The 19,091-nt window shown below is 44.0% G+C and overlaps 1 protein-coding gene across 3 annotated transcripts in view; it reads left to right on the plus strand.

Annotated features, from left to right (window-relative positions):
- The window catches only part of VPS13B (vacuolar protein sorting 13 homolog B), a 1,337,220-nt gene that overhangs the window by 191,163 nt on the left and 1,126,966 nt on the right, over nucleotides 1–19,091 (plus strand). For all 3 annotated transcript variants that reach the window (XM_077493096.1, XM_077493095.1, XM_077493097.1), the window contains one exon: nucleotides 210–347. In XM_077493096.1, the coding sequence (XP_077349222.1) occupies nucleotides 210–347 (138 nt within the window). The remainder of the gene's footprint in view (nucleotides 1–209; nucleotides 348–19,091) is intronic.

A 19,091-nucleotide genomic window follows, 5' to 3' on the forward strand; every position in this document is an offset into this window, starting at 1 on the left:
TAATGCTAATTTCCATCACTTGAAGGTGACCTATAACCCACATAGTAACTACTATCTATGGCTTTGTGTCCCGTGATGTACTTCAAAGAAAAGGATTTTACAGGTAAGCTGTTTTAAAATCTTATTTTTATGCACACTTGGTCATTATGTGATCGAATAGCATTAACTATTAGTATTATGTATGTTATATGTTGTTTTTTTAATTGTAGGAGGCCTGTTTCTTTACCTGTGGGGAGAGTTTAAGCAGCAAAGGGAACACCTATCTTACTAACTCGCTGTTTGACTACAGAAGTCCAGAAAATAATGGAATTCGGGCAGAATTTATATTAGAATCTTCTACCCATAAGGTCAGTATAATTCAGTGATGCAGCACACCCGCAAAGGGATGAGTTTTGTAAAATGGTTGTAGTTTTGCCAGTAGAGTGGGTTGGGGCCAAAGTCCAAATGTCTCCAATTTATTTCTAAACATCTGACGTTGTTATATATGTATAGTGTAAGAACTAGATATGAGGTGTAGTCTCAGTAGTTAAAAAAAAAAAAAGTGTATGCAGATGATTATTGGCAATAGTCATCACATCTGTCTGAATGTACTCATTAACCTTCATTTGACTGCCCTGGTTACCCATATTTTCGTTATGTCAAATTAATGTTTTCTGGGCCACATGTAATGCTTTTGCTCCTTCTTTGTGGATCTTAGTAGTTTTAGACCCCTTTCACACTGGGGCACTTTTCAGGCATTTTAGCGCTAAAAATAGCACCTGAAAAGCGCCTTTCATGCATCCCCGGTGTGAAAGCCTGATTGCTTTCACACTGGGGTGGTGCTCTTGCAGGACGGAAAAAAAAGTCCTGCAAGCAGCATCTTTGAGGTGGTTCGGGAGTGGCTTTGAACCCTTTCTTTGGCTGCTTGTGGGGGTTAAAAGCGCCCCACTAAACAAGATAGCATTACACTTCAGCCATACTTAACAAGACTTTTCCACCTATCTCAGAGTTATGCTGGAGGGGTTGCGGATATGTTGGATCACACGCCCATATTTGGTGGTCGTGCCCTTTCATTAGACCATACTGGCTCAATATCATTTATTGGATTGAGTAAATACAAGGTAGTAAAATAAAGGATGACCCTTGGCAAATATTATTCCACTGTACAGATGAGCCAGTAGGATCATATAGGAAATCCATCACCCCCCACCTACTGAACGCCGAAATTTTGGAAACAGAAGAAAATCCCCTCCCTTGGCCTATGGCTAACGGAGGTAGATTGAATTTACCAGATGGAAAATAGTACGCCTAAACTTAGGAACAAAGCCGAGCTGGCATCTAAAATATGGTCCTGCTGGCTCACCTTCAAGTTCTCTTTACCATATGCAGAAATGATGTCACGAAAGGGTAACTAGATCTTTGAGTAATAATAAAAAAATAAAGGTTAGATGTACCATATGGCTCTGTCTCGGCTGGGCACTCACCCTACCCATCCCTCTCCCTCCCCTATTATCCTTTCTTTTCACCTTCTATAACTGTGTTTCTTGCTGTATGATTTTTCGACTATACATGGGCATATGGATACTAGTTCAATAGACTGGAAACATGAACCTATACGATACGCAACCTGCAGGGTATTGTTTATGCTCTATTTGAGATAGCCAATCCTAAAAGTGAAAAGGAGTGCGCATGAATAAATGAGAAGAATTTCCTACACACGTGAATACGTGCACTTCTGGTCACTCATATACCTTAAGGAGTTGTCAATGATTGTATGCACGATTGGAGCTTCTTTACATAGAAGTTGTTATAATTCCATAAGCCTGTAAGCTTTGAATAAGTCTGTTGGCAACATGTTCCTGTATTGTACAATATACTTTAATAAAAAAGTTATTGGGGAAAAAAAAGCGCCCCACTAACAGCTGAAAAGCTTTAACAGCGGTAAAGTGCCACTCAGCCTAGCGGTGCTTTACCGCTAAAGCTGGCACCGCCCCAGTGTGAAAGTACCCTTAGAATTCCTTTTTTGATGAGACCCTAGCTATTTTACAGTGCCTTTAAAGTGGCTATAAAAACCTAGTTACACCACTTTCTTTTTCATACATCATGGGAAACAGAGCCCACGTAATTACGTAATGGGTTATGGGCCACCTTCAGGTGTTAACACTGGTATACCCAATCAAGGAAGTTCACTCCCTATGTAACCACTCCTACTTCCAGGAGCACATCAGTTTTTTCGCCAGTGTCTAAGGTGTTGGTCGCGAGTTAAGATGTGCTCTGAGGAGCTCCAGGAGGGATCCATGCTGGATTTGAAAGAACCTCCACAACTGGATCCATCCACGCCACTGAGGCCACAGGATGGTACCTGGTCCTCGCATTGAAGAACAAGGTTTTGCCGGTAATGCTTCTGTTTGAGGGCTGCACCCTAGGAACCAGGACTCTTTTTGGTCTTGCTACATTACCTGAAGTTGGGGGGTTAAACCTGAGGGATGCTATACAGGTCCAAAGGAGTGGGAACCCCTTTTAAAAGGGACCCGGTGTTTGAAGGTTTACTAACGCAGCCCGCTGTGATGGGTGAAGTTGGGATCTGTCCGTTTCAGCAGTTTTCTGCAGCGAGGATAAGTTAAGGAAAGAAGCTTAAGAGCTGTAAAAAGTCCACCTATGCCTTTCTTCCATATATTAAACCTTGTAATGACTTAAAATCTCCTCTAGAGGGAATAAAGATACACATACCTTATTATTATTATTATTCAGGATTTATATAGTGCCAGCAATTTACGCAGCGCTTTACAATCTAAAAAGGAGACAATACAGCCCTGCTCAGAAGAGCTTACAATCTAATAGGGTGAGGCAGGTGGTACAAAAGGTTATAACTGTTGGGAATGAGCTGATGGAAGTGGTAGGAGATTAGTTTGAGATGTGATAGGCGTCCCTGAATAGATGAGTTTTCAGGGATCGCCTGAAGGTAGCAAGAGTAGGGGATAACCGGACCAGTGGAGGTAGCGAGTTCCAGAGGATTGGAGAGGCTCTGGAGAAATCCTGGAGACGAGCATGGGTGGAGGAGACTAGAGAGCTTGAGAGTAGGAGGTCTTGGAAAGAACGGAGGGGACGATTTGAGTGATATTTGGAGACAAGATTGGTGATGTAGCTCGGGGCAGAGTTGTGAATGGCTTTCTATGTTGTGGTTAGTATTTTGAATTTAATTCGCTGGGTGATTGGGAGCCAGTGTAGGGATTGGAGGAGAGGCTTGGCAGACACTGAGCGGTTGGTAAGGTGGATGAGTCTGGCAGCAGCATTCATGATAGACTGAAGAGGAGATGGAGAGGCAGGCCAATGAGAAGGGAGTTGCAATAGTCAAGGCGAGATATAACAAGGGAGTGAATGAGGCGCTTGGTAGTTTCATTTGTTAAAAAGGGGCGAATTTTAGAGATGTTACAGAGGTGAAATCTACAAACTTTTGACAACGATTGGACTTGGGGCTGAAATGACAAGTCACAGTCTACGGTTACACCTAATACCCTGGCATGAGGGGAGGGCCTGATGGTTGCGTTGTTGATTTTGATGGAAAAGTCATGGAGGGAGGCATGTGCAGGTGGGAATATTAATAGCTCAGTTTTAGAGAGGTTTAGTTTAAGGAAGCGGTGTGACATCCATGCTGATATGTCAGTTAGCAGGTTAGTAATGTGAGAGGAGATTGAAGGAGTGAGGTGAGGAGTAGACAGATAGATTTGGGTGTCATCGGCGTATAAGTGGAATTGGAAGCCATGGACGGTTATCAAGTGACCAAGGGAGGAGGTGTAAATGGAGAAGGGTTCCAAGAAAAGAGCCTTGGGGGACCCCCACAGAAAGAGACAATGGAGAGGAGGATTCAGAGTTGTAGGTGACACTGAAGGAGCACTGTGATAGATAGGCAGAGAACCAGGAAAGAGCAGAATCTCGGAGGCCAAGGGAATGTAGTTTATTGAGAAGGAGCGGGTGGTCAACAGTATCAAAGGCAGCAGAGAGGTCAAGTAGTAGGAGTATGGAGTACTGGCTGTTGGTTTTAGCAGTTAGTAGATTGTTAGTGAGTTTTAGTAAGGCAGTTTCCGTGGAGTGCTTTGAGCGAAAGCCAGAATTTAATGGGTCAAGAAGGTTATTTTCACTGAGGTAGGAGCTAAGGCGGTTGTAGACTAAGCGTTCTAGAAGTTTAGAGGTGAATGGGAGCAATGAGATAGGTCTTAAGTTGGTCAGGTTGGTGGGGTCCAGTGAGGGTTTAAGTGTGAGGGAGCATATGATAGAATTAGAGGATGACCTTAATAGTTGTGAGGGAACAGGGTCCAAGGGACAATTGGTTAGGCGAGCATCTGAGATAAGTTTTGCAACCTCTTCTCTAGTAGCCAATTCAAAAGAGGAGAGTGTTGAATATGACGGCCTCCCGTTTAAACAGGGAATGCGCGCAATCGTGCGCGCGCATCCCTGTTTCTTCGGTGGCGGCGTGTCACGGAGACACCGCTCACCACCGAAGGGGGTGAACAGCCATTCGTTATGGCTGTTTACCACGTGATCGGCCGTGATGAAGTCACGGCCGGTCACAGATGGTCACACCCCGACTGTGCACGGCGCGATCGTGAGCGCGCTGCGCGTGCACGTTGGTAGCGGCGTGTTCCCCGGGAACACTGCTCCTCACTGACACTGGTAAACAGCCATTGGCCGGCTGTTTACCCACGTGATCGGCTGTGATCCTTTCACAGCCGATCACTAAAATGTAAACAAACCGCGGTAATGAGATGTTACCAGGTTGTTCTCCTCACACACCGATCATGTGTGAGTAGGAGATTGCGGTAACATCTCGTTACCGCCTAGTGTACACCAATCACACTGATTGCCTGCCTGCCCCCCCCCCAATAAAGAGGACCTGTCACCACCCCTCATAGTACCTGTCAATCACAGTCCATCAGAGTACCTGTCCCAGCCCATCAGAGTACCCGAGTACCCGTCCCAGCCCATCAGAGTACCCGAGTACCCGTCCCGGCCCATCAGAGTACCCGAGTACCCGTCCCGGCCCATCAGAGTACCCGAGTACCCGTCCCGGCCCATCAGGGTACCCGAGTACCTGTCACGGTCCATCAGGGTACCCGAGTACCTGTCACGGTCCATCAGGGTACCCGAGTACCTGTCACGGTCCATCAGGGTACCCGAGTACCTGTCACGGTCCATCAGGGTACCTGAGTACCTGTCACGGTCCATCAGGGTACCCGAGTACCTGTCACGGTCCATCAGGGTACCCGAGTACCTGTCACGGTCCATCAGGGTACCCGAGTACCTGTCACAGTCCATCAGAGTACCTGTCACAGTCCATCAGGGTACCCGAGTACCTGTCACAGTCCATCAGGGTACCCGAGTACCTGTCACAGTCCATCAGGGTACCCGAGTACCTGTCACAGTCCATCTGTGTACCCGAGTACCTGTCACAGTCCATCTGAGTACCCGTGTACCTGTCACAGTTCATCTGAGTACCCGAGTACCTGTCACAGTTCATCTGAGTACCCGAGTACCTGTCACAGTCCATATGAGTACCTGTCACCGCCCTTCAGAGTACCCAAATACCAGTCACCAAACCATCAGAGTACCTGTCACCAGGCCATCAGAGTACCCGAGTACCTGTCACCAGGCCATCAGAGTACCCGAGTACCTGTCACCAGGCCATCAGAGTACCCGAGTAAATAAAATAAAATGTAAATTTTGTGAAAAAAATGCCTTTTTCTTTGTTTCTGTCATAAATTTTTGCTAATTAGTAATTTTCTTCATAAATTTTGGCCAGGCCATCAGAGTACCCGAGTACCTGTCACCAGGCCATCAGAGTACCCGAGTACCTATTTGCAGCCCATGTCTCATAGAATATACGTTGGGGTGTTTGCTTTCCAAAATGGGGTAATTTTGTGGGTAATTTCACTGTCCTGGTGGTCCAGGACCTTCAAAAGTGTGATGGGTAGGAATGAAATGAGATGTGTCATTTATGCTCCTAGAACGCCTGAACGTACTACTTCAATGTTCGGCCTCTCTATGTGGCCAGGCTGTGTAAAAGTAATACACATGTAGTATCGCCATACTCTGGAGGAGTAGCAGAATGTATTTTGGGGTGTAATTTTTGCTATATACCGTATATACTCGAGTATAGGCCGACCCGAATATAAGCCGAGGCCCCCAATTTACCCCCAAAAAAACTGGCAAACTTATTGACTCGTGTATAAGCCGAGGGTGAGACATGCCTGTCCATCCCTGTGTGTGTGTCCGTCCATCCCTGTGTGTCCGTCCATCCCTGTGTGTCCGTCCATCCCTGTGTGTCCGTCCATCCATCCCTGTGTGTGTGTGTGTCCATCCATCCATCCATCCATCCCTGTGTGTGTGTGTCTCCATCCATCCATCCATCCATCCCTGTGTGTGTGTGTCTCCATCCATCCATCCATCCATCCCTGTGTGTGTGTGTCTCCATCCATCCATCCATCCCTGTGTGTGTGTATCCATCCATCCCTGTGTGTGTCTCCATCCATCCATCCATCCGTGTGTGTGTGTCTCCATCCGTGTGTGTGTGTGTGTGTGTGTGTGTGTGTGTGTGTCCAGCCTACCTGTGTCCCGAGCCTCCGTCCCGAGCCTCCGTCCCGTGTCGTGCCTTGCCTTCGTCCCGTCCCGTCCCGTGTCGTGCCTTGCCTTCGTTTCGTCCCGTCCCGTCCCGTCCCGTCCCGTGCCCTCTTCGTCGGCGGCCATTGTAAAATTCAAAAGCCGCGCCTCCTCCTTCGCCTGTGATAGGCGGAACACTGAATTTCCCAGCAGCCTGTGTTCCGCCTATCACGGACGTCGTATCATCCTCGTCCGTAGTACGAGGATGATACGACGTCCGTGATAGGCGGAACACAGGCTGCTGGGAAATTCAGTGTTCCGCCTATCACAGGCGAAGGCGGAGCCGGAGGCGCGGCTTTTGAATCATAGAATGGCCGCTGTCTGTCTGCTCGACACGCTGATCGAGCGGGCAGACAGCGATGACTCGAGTATAAGCCGAGGGGGGCACTTTCAGCCTCAAAAAAGAGGCTGAAAATCTCGGCTTATACTCGAGTATATACGGTACATGCTATGTGTTAGAAATATCTTATAAATTGACAATTTTGTGTAAAAAAAAAAAAAAAAAATGCGTTTTAATTTTTTTCCACATATTCCAAAAACTTCTGGAAAAAAATTAACCATTCAAAAGACTCATTATGCCTCACGGATTATACGTTGGGCTGTTTACTTTCCAAAATGGGGTCATTTTATGGGAAATTCCATTGTCCTGGTACTCCAGGGCCTTCAAAAGTGTAATAGGTGGTTGAGAAATGAGATGCGTCATTTTTGCTCTTAGAACGTCTGAAGGTACTACTTCAATGTTAGTGCTCTGTATGTGGCCAGGCTGTGTAAAAGTCTCACACATGTGGTATCGCCGTACTCGGGAAGAGTAGCAGAATGTATTTTGGGGTGTAAATTGTTGTATGCATATGTTGTGTGTGAGAAATAACCTGATAATATGACAATTTAGTAAAAAATAAATAAATAAATAAATAAAAAAATCTTCATTTTGCAAAGAATTGTGGGAAAAAATGACAACTTAAAAAAACTCACCATGCTACTTACTTAATACCTTGGGATGTCTACTTTGTAAAAAGAGGTCATTTGGGGGGTATTTGTACTTTACTGACTTGTTAGTGTCTCAAGAAATGAGGTACACCTGATGTACTGAAGGCCTGATCAGAAGTGATCAATTTTCAGTGATTGGCACCATAGTTTGTTGACTCCATAACTTTCACAAAGACCAAATAATATATACTAATGTGGGTTATTTTTACCAAAGATATGTAGCAGTATAAATTTTGGCCAAAATTTATGAAGAAAAATGACTAATTAGCAAAAATGTATGACAGAAACAAAGAAAAAGGCATTTTTTTCACAAAATTTACGTTTTATTTTATTTATAGCACAAAAAATAAAAAACCCACTAGTGATTAAATACCACTAAAAGAAAGCTCTATTTGTGTGGAAAAAAGGACGCAAGTTTCATATGGATACAGTGTTGGATGACTGAGTAATTGTCATTCAAACTGCGAGAGCGCTGAAAGCTGAAAATTGGTCTGGTCAGGAAGGGGGTGTAACTGCACTGTATTGAGGTGGTTAAAGCTTGTACGCCCATACAGTGAAACTGGCAGGAGCACCAGATGGCGGCGGCAGCCTCCTCCTTCAGGTCTGCATTACAGTCCCGAACGCGTGTTAATTTGAAAGGAAGAGGGCAAGTCACTGAAAGGGGGCGTGGTCTAAGACAGATGGTGCCGTGTGCAGGACTCGGCATCCACGTGGAGCACACTGCGCACTTACTGGGAAGTAATCAGGCTTACACCTGAAGTCTCTGTATAAAGCTGAAGCTCTCATGACAAAGTCTCTATCAAGAGCAGCTGAAGTGAAGAAGCTATCACACAGGACTCAGGAGCACTGGGTCACATAAACGGTATGTATATACAGGCAATTCCAGTACAAGAAATAAAATTGTCGGCATCAGAAATTGATCTGTATGTTAACATTATTGCTAGACTATTGCTCAGCAAATAGTATATTTGTCTTAAAGTCCCTCTGCTTTTGTGCTTAGAATTGTGGCTTCCAGACTACCACAAGGGTGCGAAAAATGCCACCCCCAGGCACTCGGAACTCCAGTCATGCCTCCACACTGTTATCCTCTCCGGAGATACCAGATATGGCAAGCCGGGGTGATTCACTGGAACCTATTGGTGGTGCAACTGCTTCTCACACTTTAGCCCCTGTATACGTGACTGAAGATGCATTTTCCTCTGCCCTACAGGGCTTATAAGTAAGATTAGCAGCTTTAATTGCATCCTCCATCTAAGGGGATAGGAAGCGTGCTAGATCCCCACTTCCCCGCCGCAAACCCTTTACCAAGGGAACCGTGTGCACAGGATGGAGTATTACCTCCAGGCGATCACGCAGAAAAACATGCCAATATTTTCCTCTGTGGTGGAAACAGTTGAACCTTATGCTACCTCGAAATCGAGAGATTCATGGTAAAAACTCTTACGGAGATTATTTGTTCCACTTTCATGCTACCCTTAACAGAGTCAGCTGAAAGTTCGTTCTCTTCATTGGGTTCTTTAAAACCTTTACAGCTTTTCATGCGTTTCCGGTCCATGCATTCCTAGAAAAGCTTATTTATGCTGAATGGGTTCACCCAGATAAGCATTTTCTCCCTCCAAAGAGTTTCTCAGTTCTCTATCCCATGGAGGAGGAATTCACAAAAGATGGAAAGTACCAGCAGTAGACGCTGCTATTTCCAGCATCAATACAAATTTAACTTGTCCAGTAGACAGTGCACAGATGCTTAAGGATCCAACAGATAAAAGGTTGGAATATTTGTTAAAAAATGATTTTTCCTTGGCAGGTGCCATTTCTCAGCCTGCAGTCGCTGCAATAGGCATCTGTCACTCACCAAAAGGACCAGTTCAACGAGGCCCTTAGGGAGGTCCCTGCACAACAGGGCCTGTGAGTTAGCCGAACTACCAAAGGTGCTATGTTTTGCTATAGACTCCATGAAAGACACTATTCACCAAGCGTCCCGCCATGCACTTGTGCTAAAACACATGCGTACGACCCTGTGGTTAAAAAGTTGGTCAGCCGAAGCATCTTGCAAAAGAGCTTCTGACTAGTTTACCTTTTCATGGGGAGCGACTATTTGGGGTGGAGATGGTCAAAGGAGATGGTCAAATACATCCAAATGATTTCTAGCAAGAAAGGTACTCTTTTGTCCAAAAGAAGGTATAAACGTCCTTTTATTTAAATAGACTGCTTCCCCTGCGCCAGGGGCAACTGCCTCTAGGCAGTGCCGACGACCTCCACAGTCAGACTCTAGAGGAGAAAACATTCAGCCCCGTATACATGATTGAAATTGTGTTTTTGCTCCGCTCTGCTGGGCCTAGAAGAAAAATTAGCGACTTTAACCGTATCCTAAAAGGATAGGAAGCGTGTTAGATCCCCCGCTTCCACCTTAGACCCCTTAACAGTGGGTAGATGAGTGTTTACCTTCAGGTGATCAGGAAGAAAGGCAAACCGATTACTCCTCTGCGGAGTAGGCAACTGGAGTTGAACCTTTTTTCAGCCATGCAATCTGAGAGATTGCTTGTACAAATCTCTTACAGAGATGGTTCGTGCCTCTTTCAAGCTACCTCTAGTAGAGTCAGCTGATAGTTCTGTTTCTTCTTAGCTACCTTAAAACCGTCACTGCCCTTTTCATGCGTTTCCTGTACATGTACAGATCCATGAAGAGATTAAACAGATCCATTCTAAAGATCTAAAGTAATCTAAATCAGTTCCTGAAGATCGGCTCCTTCTATAGAGTCGATCAGGTCAGTAGTTTCTATCCTACAAGGATGAAAAATTCTGGTGTCCATCGGCATCAGGGATGCATATCTGCATGACCATATATTTCCCGCTCACCAAAGGTTTCTGCCGTTTGAAGTAGAACAGCAGAATTTGAGCTTGTAGCCTTTCCCTTTGGGCCAGCTACAGCACTCCCGAGTGTTCACAGAGGTGCTAGCCCCACCTCTAGCCAGGTTAAGGGCACAGGGCATGCCTAGATGATCTATGCTAATAGACCAATCGGTGTGTTCGGAGTAAGGTGTACGCATTACAACTAGTTACCTGGAAAAGTCTAGGTTGTGTTCTCATAGATACAGCCCAGAAAAGGGTGTTCTTGCACATGCAAAAAACAACTCCATAAGAGAATTGGTGCGGAGTGTCAGGTCAAAAGGAGATCCCTCCATTTGCCTTTGCATGAAGTTGTTAGGAAAGGTGGTGGCTTCATTCGAAACCGTTCCCTATCCCCACTTTTCATTTGAGACTGTTGCAAAACAGTATTCTGTTTGCTTGGAACAAAATGATCCAAGCTTTGGACTTGCCAATGTGGCCCTCCCTGAGGGTGCCCCAAAGCCTCAATTGGTGGTTACTAAAGTATTTGCTAAAAGCTAAATCCTTCAGACCAGTTATCTGAAAAGTGGTAAGGACAGAGACAACTGTCCAAGAACATTGTTCAAGAACTGAAAGAGTCTTGCCCATCAACATCCTAGTGATTTGTGCAGTGCGTCTGGCTCGGAAAGCCTGGACTTCCAGGTTAAGGGATTGTCCTGTCGGGATCCAATCAGTCAATGCAATGGTTGTGGCCTATATCAATCACCAAGGAGGCACCAAGAGTCTCTCAGCGCAGAGAGAGGTGAACCATGTTCTAACTTGGGCAGAAAGAAATATTCCATGCCTATTGGCAGTCTTAATTCCAGGAATAGAGATTTGGCAGGCGGACTACTTAAGTCGCCAGCAGATTATTCCCAGCGGAATGGTTTCTTCACCCTGACAAATATTCGGGTTGTTTGTCAAAGCTGGGGGACTTCGGATGTAGATCTTTTTGTGTAAAGTTCAACATAAAGTTAGTAAACTTTGTGTCCAGAACAAAGGATCCATTCGCATGCAGAACAGATGCATTGGGGATACTGTGGTATCAGTTCTCACTGATCTCTGCATTTCCCCCTATTCAATTGCTGCCTCGACTTCTTTGCAGGATCAAGCTGGAAAGAAAAACGTATTTCTGGCAGCACCAGCATGGGCCAGAAGGTCATGGTATGCAGAAATCGTAAAGATGGCAGTGAAGGGATCCATGGTCCCTTCCACTAAGGCCAAACCTTCTCTCACCGGGGCCGATAGAACGTCCTACTTTACAATCACTAAATTTAACAGACTGGCTATTGAAACCCACATTCTGAAGAAACGTGGGTATTCCGGGTCAGTTATCTCTACTTTGATTAATGCAAGGAAACCATCTTCCAGAACTATACATTATAGAGTGTGGAAGGCTTATGTTTCCTCGTGTGTATCCAAGGGTTGGCACCCTCTGAGATATATCATAGGCAGAATTCTTGAAGTTGGCCTTGAGTACTTTTAAGGGTCAGGTCTCAGCTTTATCGATTTTATTTCAAAGACCGCCTGTTACCCATTTTTAGTCCGGTGTTTTATGCAAGGGTTATGAAATGGATAAATCCGCCAATTAAATCACCTTTAAGCCCTTGAGACTTGAACGTAGTTTTGTCAGTGTTTCTTTCTGGTAAAGAGCCATATTTGATTATTCATGAGGACAGAATGGTGTTATGCCCTCATCCAGGCTTTTTGCCAAAAGTGGTTTCGGGTTTTCACCTGAACTAAGATATTGTCCTGCCATTGTTTTTTCCGAAACCACGTTCCAGGGAAGAAAAATCACTACGTTGACTTGATGTGGTGAGATCAGTCAGAATCTATTTAAAGACAACTGCTCAGAGTCGTAAAAAGAACTGATGTCTGCCAGAGGGTCCTAAGAAAGGGTCCTAAGAAAGGACAGACATTGTCTAAATCCACTGTCGCTAAGTGGATTCGGCAAGTAATAATTCAAAATTATAATTTAAGGGGTAAGAGTCCCCCTTTTAAAGTTAAGGCGCACTCTACCAGGGCGGCTAGTGCTTCTTGGGCGGTGTGTCACCAGGCCTCCATGGCTCAGATCCGCAACTTGGTCTTCAGTGCATACATTCACAAAAATGTATCGGGTGGTTTTAAGGAGGTATGAGGCTATCGCCTTTGGGCGAAGTGTGCTGCAGGCAGCAGTATAAGTCCTCATGTCTGGGGTACCCTGCAGGTTGTCTCTCCCTCCCCTCAATTAGCATTGCTTTGGGACATCCCATTAAGTAATTACTTAGGCTCTGTGTCCCATGATGTATGATAAAGACATTGGGATTTTTATTACAGCTTACCTGTAAATCCTTTTCTTGGAGTATATCATCAGACACAGAGGTCCCTCCCCTCTTTTGGGATTTAAGTATATTGTTTTGCTCCTGGAAGGAGGAGGGGTTATGTAGGGAGTGAACGTCCTTAATTGGGTATACCAGTGTCAACACCTGAAGGTGGCCCATAACCCATTAAGCAATTACTTCGGCTCTGTGTCCCATGATGTACTCCAAGAAAAGGATTTTACAGATAAGCTATAAAAAAAGTCCTATTTTTACTTACAGCTAAGCCTATAATGAGGCTTACCTGTAGGTACTGTAAATATTTAACTAAATCTGCACGGTTTAGGATATAGTTACCATATACGCTTGCGCCGATGTCCGTGGCGCATGCGCACACTGAAAAAAGGGCACAGTCCTGCCATTTCTAAGGGGCTCGTGCCGTGACTGATGGTTCCCGCACACCTCCGACTTTGGCACATCAAGCGGCTTTGGCCAGTCACAGAGCCGGAGTTTACAGCCCCGGAAGGAAGAGGGGCAAAGATGGATGCGGCATCCAGCAGGGACATCGTGGGCTTCGTTTGCAGGTAGGGGGGAAGTAATAGTATGCGCAAATATTGTGGTGCCTTAAAAATCAGTAGCACCTTCTTTTTATTCTACTGCTCCTATGCTTTCAGAAAATATATGGTTCGGGGGGTCTTTAACGCACTCTGAAAGCTGTAAAACAGGCATTATTTTGTGGTGGACCTCACTGTATGGGCTCAGGAATACTTGCAAAGATCACGGTCTTTGAACACAGTTCATTGTGCCATCCAAAAATGCAAGTTAAAGCTCTATCATGCAAAGAAGGAGCCAAATCTGAACATGATTGAGATGACGCTGTCTTCTGGGTCAAAGCTCTTTAAAAATTTCTGTTGCAAAGTGGGAAACACCTCAAAATCAAAATGTGTCATTATTTTGGGGAACCATTGAAGCTGTGCCTTCCAAACTAGAGAGGAGAGGGACCTTCCAGCTTGTTATCAGCTCAGCGCTCATTACAAAAGCCTGCATCTCTGATGGTATCGGGGTGCATATGAATGGGCATCTTGCACATTTGGAATGGCACCATAAATGCAGAAAGATGTATCCAGTTTTTAGAGCAGCATATGGCTCCCATCCATCTTTTTTTTGGAAAGGCCTTGCATATTTCAGCAGGACAATGCTAATCCACATAACTGCAACTATGACAATAGAATAGCTTTGTAATAGAAGACTCGGGGTGCTTAACTGGCCTGCCTGCAGTCCAGACCTTTCACCAATCGAATATTTGGCGCCTCTTGAAATGATAAATACGACAAAGAAGGCATGTTAAGTTAAAATCGTATATCAGGCAAGAATGGGACAACATTCCTCTGCCAAACCCCCAGCAACTGGCCACAGTTCTCAGACATTTACAGAGTGTTGTTAAAAGAATAGGAGATGCTAAACCGTGATAAACATGGCCCTGTCCAAGCTTTTTTGAAGCTCCATCAATTTAAAAATTACTTTCTTAATATGGTATATTTTCTCAGTTTAACCCTTTAGCTACCAGGTCCGCACAGCGTACTGACCTATAGCACTGCCTCCAGCTTGCCAGGTTCATACGCCGTATGGACCTGACATTCCTCCTCCTACGTAAAGCTTATGGTCATTTCAGTGACCATGAACTTATAGCACAACTGTTCAGCAGACTGCTCAAAAAAACTGATAGCAGCCACTGATCAGAACTATCTGCCTAAAATGGGAGTTGCATACATTTTAATAAATGGAGCTTTCAAGAAGGGATAAGTGTCTTGTTTCAGTGGAGACACACAATTTATTACAGTTAAGAAAAAAACAGTGATGCGTTTAGGTAATATAGCTGCATAATACAATTTTATGTGATAAACCCGACCCATCATCCTCTTGATGCATGGTTAGTCTGTCATGTCTCAATCATGCTGGGCAGGGATGCCATAGGAATTTTAATTGGGACAAACCCAATTTGTGATAAGAGACAGAGCACTCAAATTGAGAGGGTTTGGAATAAATTGAGAAAGCTGGGGAGGATATCCATTTTATAGAGAGACATCCTACCAAGTCAGGAGAGATCTGAGTATTAGCTATGAAAAGCTGCGGTTTTTATTTCAGAGCCCTGAACCTTGAATATTAGGAATGTATGTGGGCATTTGTTTGGCCTGGAAATAGACTGCTGGGATTTTGAAGAAGGGGACATAACCTAAATCCCTGTCCTGAAAAATTGTATGTTTGCGCAAATATAAAAAAGTATCACGGTCAGTTTTCAGTTTGTTCTGCCTGTATATAGTATACTAATGGCCAACTGCACTTATTCATATTCATCTGGTCAAACTCAGGGACTTTGTATTAAGGGGAGCAGAAATTAACCATCACTGTGCTACACTGCTAGATAGTATTAATAAAAAAATATATGAGTAAATTTAACTACCCTATGTACATATATAAAAATAATAAAATAAATAAAAATTCCCTTTAAGGCCAGCTTTGCAATTACAGTATGTGTTGCTGCTCCTCAATACTCTAAAAGATCACACGTTTAACAACACTACTATGCTGTGGAAAAATTGTTTGGTGCATTTTTGGTCTGTTCTAGTATATAGACGTAAAAGCAATTATTGCACTGCACCAGAAAAGTCTTAATGGGGGCCTAAAAGTTGCACATGTTTTATAGATATCATGAATCAGACAGAGCAGGGTCCTGGGCCATGAGGTGTCCACTAGGATCCTTACAATCCTTAGCAAGCAGGATGTAATTTTGCCTAACTTGTAAATCTTACTGCATACTGAAATGGTGCAATAGATTAACAATGCAACTTTATTTTCATCTTTCAAAACATTCAGACAATACAAGTAAGATTCCTCACCATACATAGACATATGGGCTTGAACAATGAACCTCATTCCTAATAGCGTGTCTACCACAAACTCAAGCGGAGAGGAATCATGACCACAATTGATCCCTAAGAAAACATTTTCCTTTTGCTTTCCATGTTGTCACATTACTCAGAGTGCAAATGGGGGCATCCTACCTGGCAGGGCCTGTGTGTGTAATTTCATTGAAAATTGCTTTATCCACGGTCAGAGTTCTGTGTTCATGTCTATTTGATGTCTCTGATCATAACTATCCTGTCGTTTTGTGTCTGTGCAACTCCATGGAAAAAGAATGGTCTCGTTTTCAGCTTGGTAATTTTTCCCTAACGCCCATCAGCCTTGGCCAAATTGAACATGGCAGGGTTATGACGGCCCCAGACACATATGGAATGTGGTGGGAACCCACTCTGCTAAAATGTGTGGTAAACCAAAATTATTCTTTTCCGCCCTCTCTCTTTAATTTTAAAACCTTTTTGTTGAATATCTAAATTCCTATTTGTGTGCATGTTTGTATGTATGTATGTATATATAAATGTATATACACAAATTAAATATGTAATGTTTTTTGATTTTGACAGAGCAATTCTAAATTTTAATTCTTGTAATAGTTTGTGTCTTGTCTTGCATTTCATCTGCCTTGTTTAATGTGAAAAAATGGGGGTAGACCCAGATTAGTGCACATGGAAGCAATATCCCCCTTCTGATGTCCAGGTTATGATTCTTTCTGTTTCAATATGTTTATTGGGTTTTTGGACATAAACAAGAGATTCATAAGCAAGCTTGTTAATCACCCGTGGGCTAGAAAATGGGTACAATGAGCAATAAAGATCATAATTGTACTTAACCAAAGTGTAAAAAATGCCATGTCCCCAAAATCTACATGTTGTCAGCGGAGGTGAGGCTCTTCTCCTTCAACCCCCCCAATAGGAGGCAACGGCGTGGACTGGAATAGTGAGAAACTCAGGAGAAGGCAAGGAAAGCAAAAATGCAGAAAGAGAGAGTCGTAGATAGGAGAGGAGGGAAGGGAAAGGGGATAACTCAAATTAGGGAGTACCACAGGTAGAAATCGGACAAGGTCCAAAAAGGATGCTTGGAGTGAGAGGAACTCATAAGAGACCCATGGTTTCCAAACTTAGAGAAATTTGGCGTGCGAGTCATTCACACGACTGGACATTCGTTCTTTTTTTTTTTTGCATCGAAGTTTATTTGAAAAAATGGCAGAATAAATAAAGTTGGAGTCATAGCTCCAAATAGCAACACATTCATGAACAGTTAGATGTTGAACAACAGTCAAAGTTAAGTGAGAAATATATGATAATTTAGCAGAATGAATGACTGAAGGAACCTCAGGAACAGGAAAGGAACTTGGGGCTGCCGAGAAGCCCCACTCGACCCGAGTGTATTGCATATTGGGCCAATTAGGATGTTATTAGAAATCTAACCGATAGTGGAAAAATTAGCATGGCATCTGAGTACGAAGAAAAAAAAAAGTCTAGATAGAATCAGAAAAATAAGAAAAGGTCCTGGAGAGTATGTATAATCTTAGTGATCACCGTCTGCTTTCGTATTCTTGTACCTTTAAAAGGTTGAGCTATGATACAGGTAATTGGATGCAGTTATTTATACATGTGGTTATGTCAAGTCTGGTTACTGGGCATCTAAGAGGTCTGTGTATGCCTGAGAGTGTTTGAACACATACCAGAGAGACCACATCTTATGAAAGCTGTCAACAGTCTCTGTGGACTGAGCTACCGTCTCCTCCATCTCCCGGATCTCTGATACTTCGTGTAGCCAATCCCAGATGGACGGTGTCCAGGAATACTTCCAATGAAGCGGGATCAATGCTTTAGTTGCGTTCAGAAGGTGCTTGGAGAGTGAAATTTTTTATTTTTTAATCAGGAAATGCGATACATAGCGTCAAGTTTTAACCTGGTCTCCGTAATCCGGAATACAAGGTTCCTAACCTCAGACCAAAAGGGTTGCAGAACTGGACAGTGCCACCAAATATGTACCAAAGTGCCTCTATCTTCCTGGCAACGCCAACATGTGTCTGGAGTTATCAGAAACCATGAGTGTAACTTAACGGGTGTGGCATACCAATGGGTTAACAGCTTATATGCCGTTTCTTGGGTTTTGGTACTGATTGAGCATCTAAGCGCAAATATACATGCTTTCTGCCACTTTTTGCTCGTAAGTGTGACATCTAGTTCTTTGGACCATCGCTCTCTGAGATCACTTTCCTCTCGGGCACCTCCCCCCCTGAATCCAGTGATATGCTAGCGAAGTCGCTTTAGTAATTGGTTCGTCTGCTAAGCACACTTTCTCCAGTTCTGTCAATTGTCTATTCAAGTTTGACCGGACTGATTGACTGTTGAGGTAGCTGCGGACTTGGAAATATGTCCATAGTGGTAGGTCAGGCGTTTGGCTATCCGTCTTGAGAACTGAGAAATCTTTGAACCCGTCGTTGCTAAAACATTGTGTGGCCAGTAATAGTTTATCTGAAATCGGTGAGTGGAGGAATTTATTTCTTAGGCCTGGAGGCAAGTCTGGGTTGTTGTATAATGGTGTTAAAAGGCTTAAGTGTGAGGAGAAATTGTTGAGTCTCGTTAATTTGTGGAAGATTGCGAGTGTAGTGCCTATGAGGGGGTGAGACCTGAAGGTCGAGGTCTGGGAATCCACCCAATCCTTAAATTTGTAGTGGCAGTGCCAGTCTATAATTCTGGTGCTGTGTGTGGGCAAGTAGCCCGTTCGGAAAGTCCTACGGACAGTCTGGCGGGAAGTCCGCCAGACTAAGTCCGTCGGATAGTCGGCTACGTGTGTACGTGGCATAAGAAGCATAGACGAGGTTCAATTTACATTTTCTGCACCAGTTAGGCCTAAAATCAATAACCTCAAAACGATAAAATTCTGAACAGTCAAAATTCTAAATTCTAAAGTTGCGGTAACCTAGCTTTAGGCAGGAGAAGAAGAGCCCTTCTTCTAATGTGTAAAGTTTCTGTGACTCCCTAAACCGACATGGTTACCCCACGGTAATGTTGTATGTGGGAGATCCCCTTCTGCAGGGGTGGACCCAGATACCACCCCACGTCCTGTTAATAAAGTGGAATATATTGATTATGACCTAAACCATCTGAAAGACACTTCTCGACTATCTATGGCATTGAGTCCATACGTGCATAAGAGCATAAGTAGAACCTGTAAAATTAAAAAAAGGGGTTAGAGCTTTAGCAATACAAGTTAGCGCTTTGGGTGCACTTATCAGGATGAGAGCCTTCTTCTGTGGTGGAATACAGTTCGTTGGGAGAGGGAGTATCTTAATTAGAAAGGCACTTTGCGATTATCTGTGGCAATGAGTCCACACGTGCTTAACGGCATAGGTAGAACCTGTAAAATTAAAAGGTATTA

This window comes from Lithobates pipiens, unplaced genomic scaffold, assembly GCF_037356315.1.
Source record: "Lithobates pipiens isolate NorthernLeopardFrog02 unplaced genomic scaffold, aLitPip1_a1.2 Scaffold_19, whole genome shotgun sequence".
In the NCBI taxonomy this organism is placed as follows: Eukaryota; Metazoa; Chordata; class Amphibia; order Anura; family Ranidae; genus Lithobates; species Lithobates pipiens.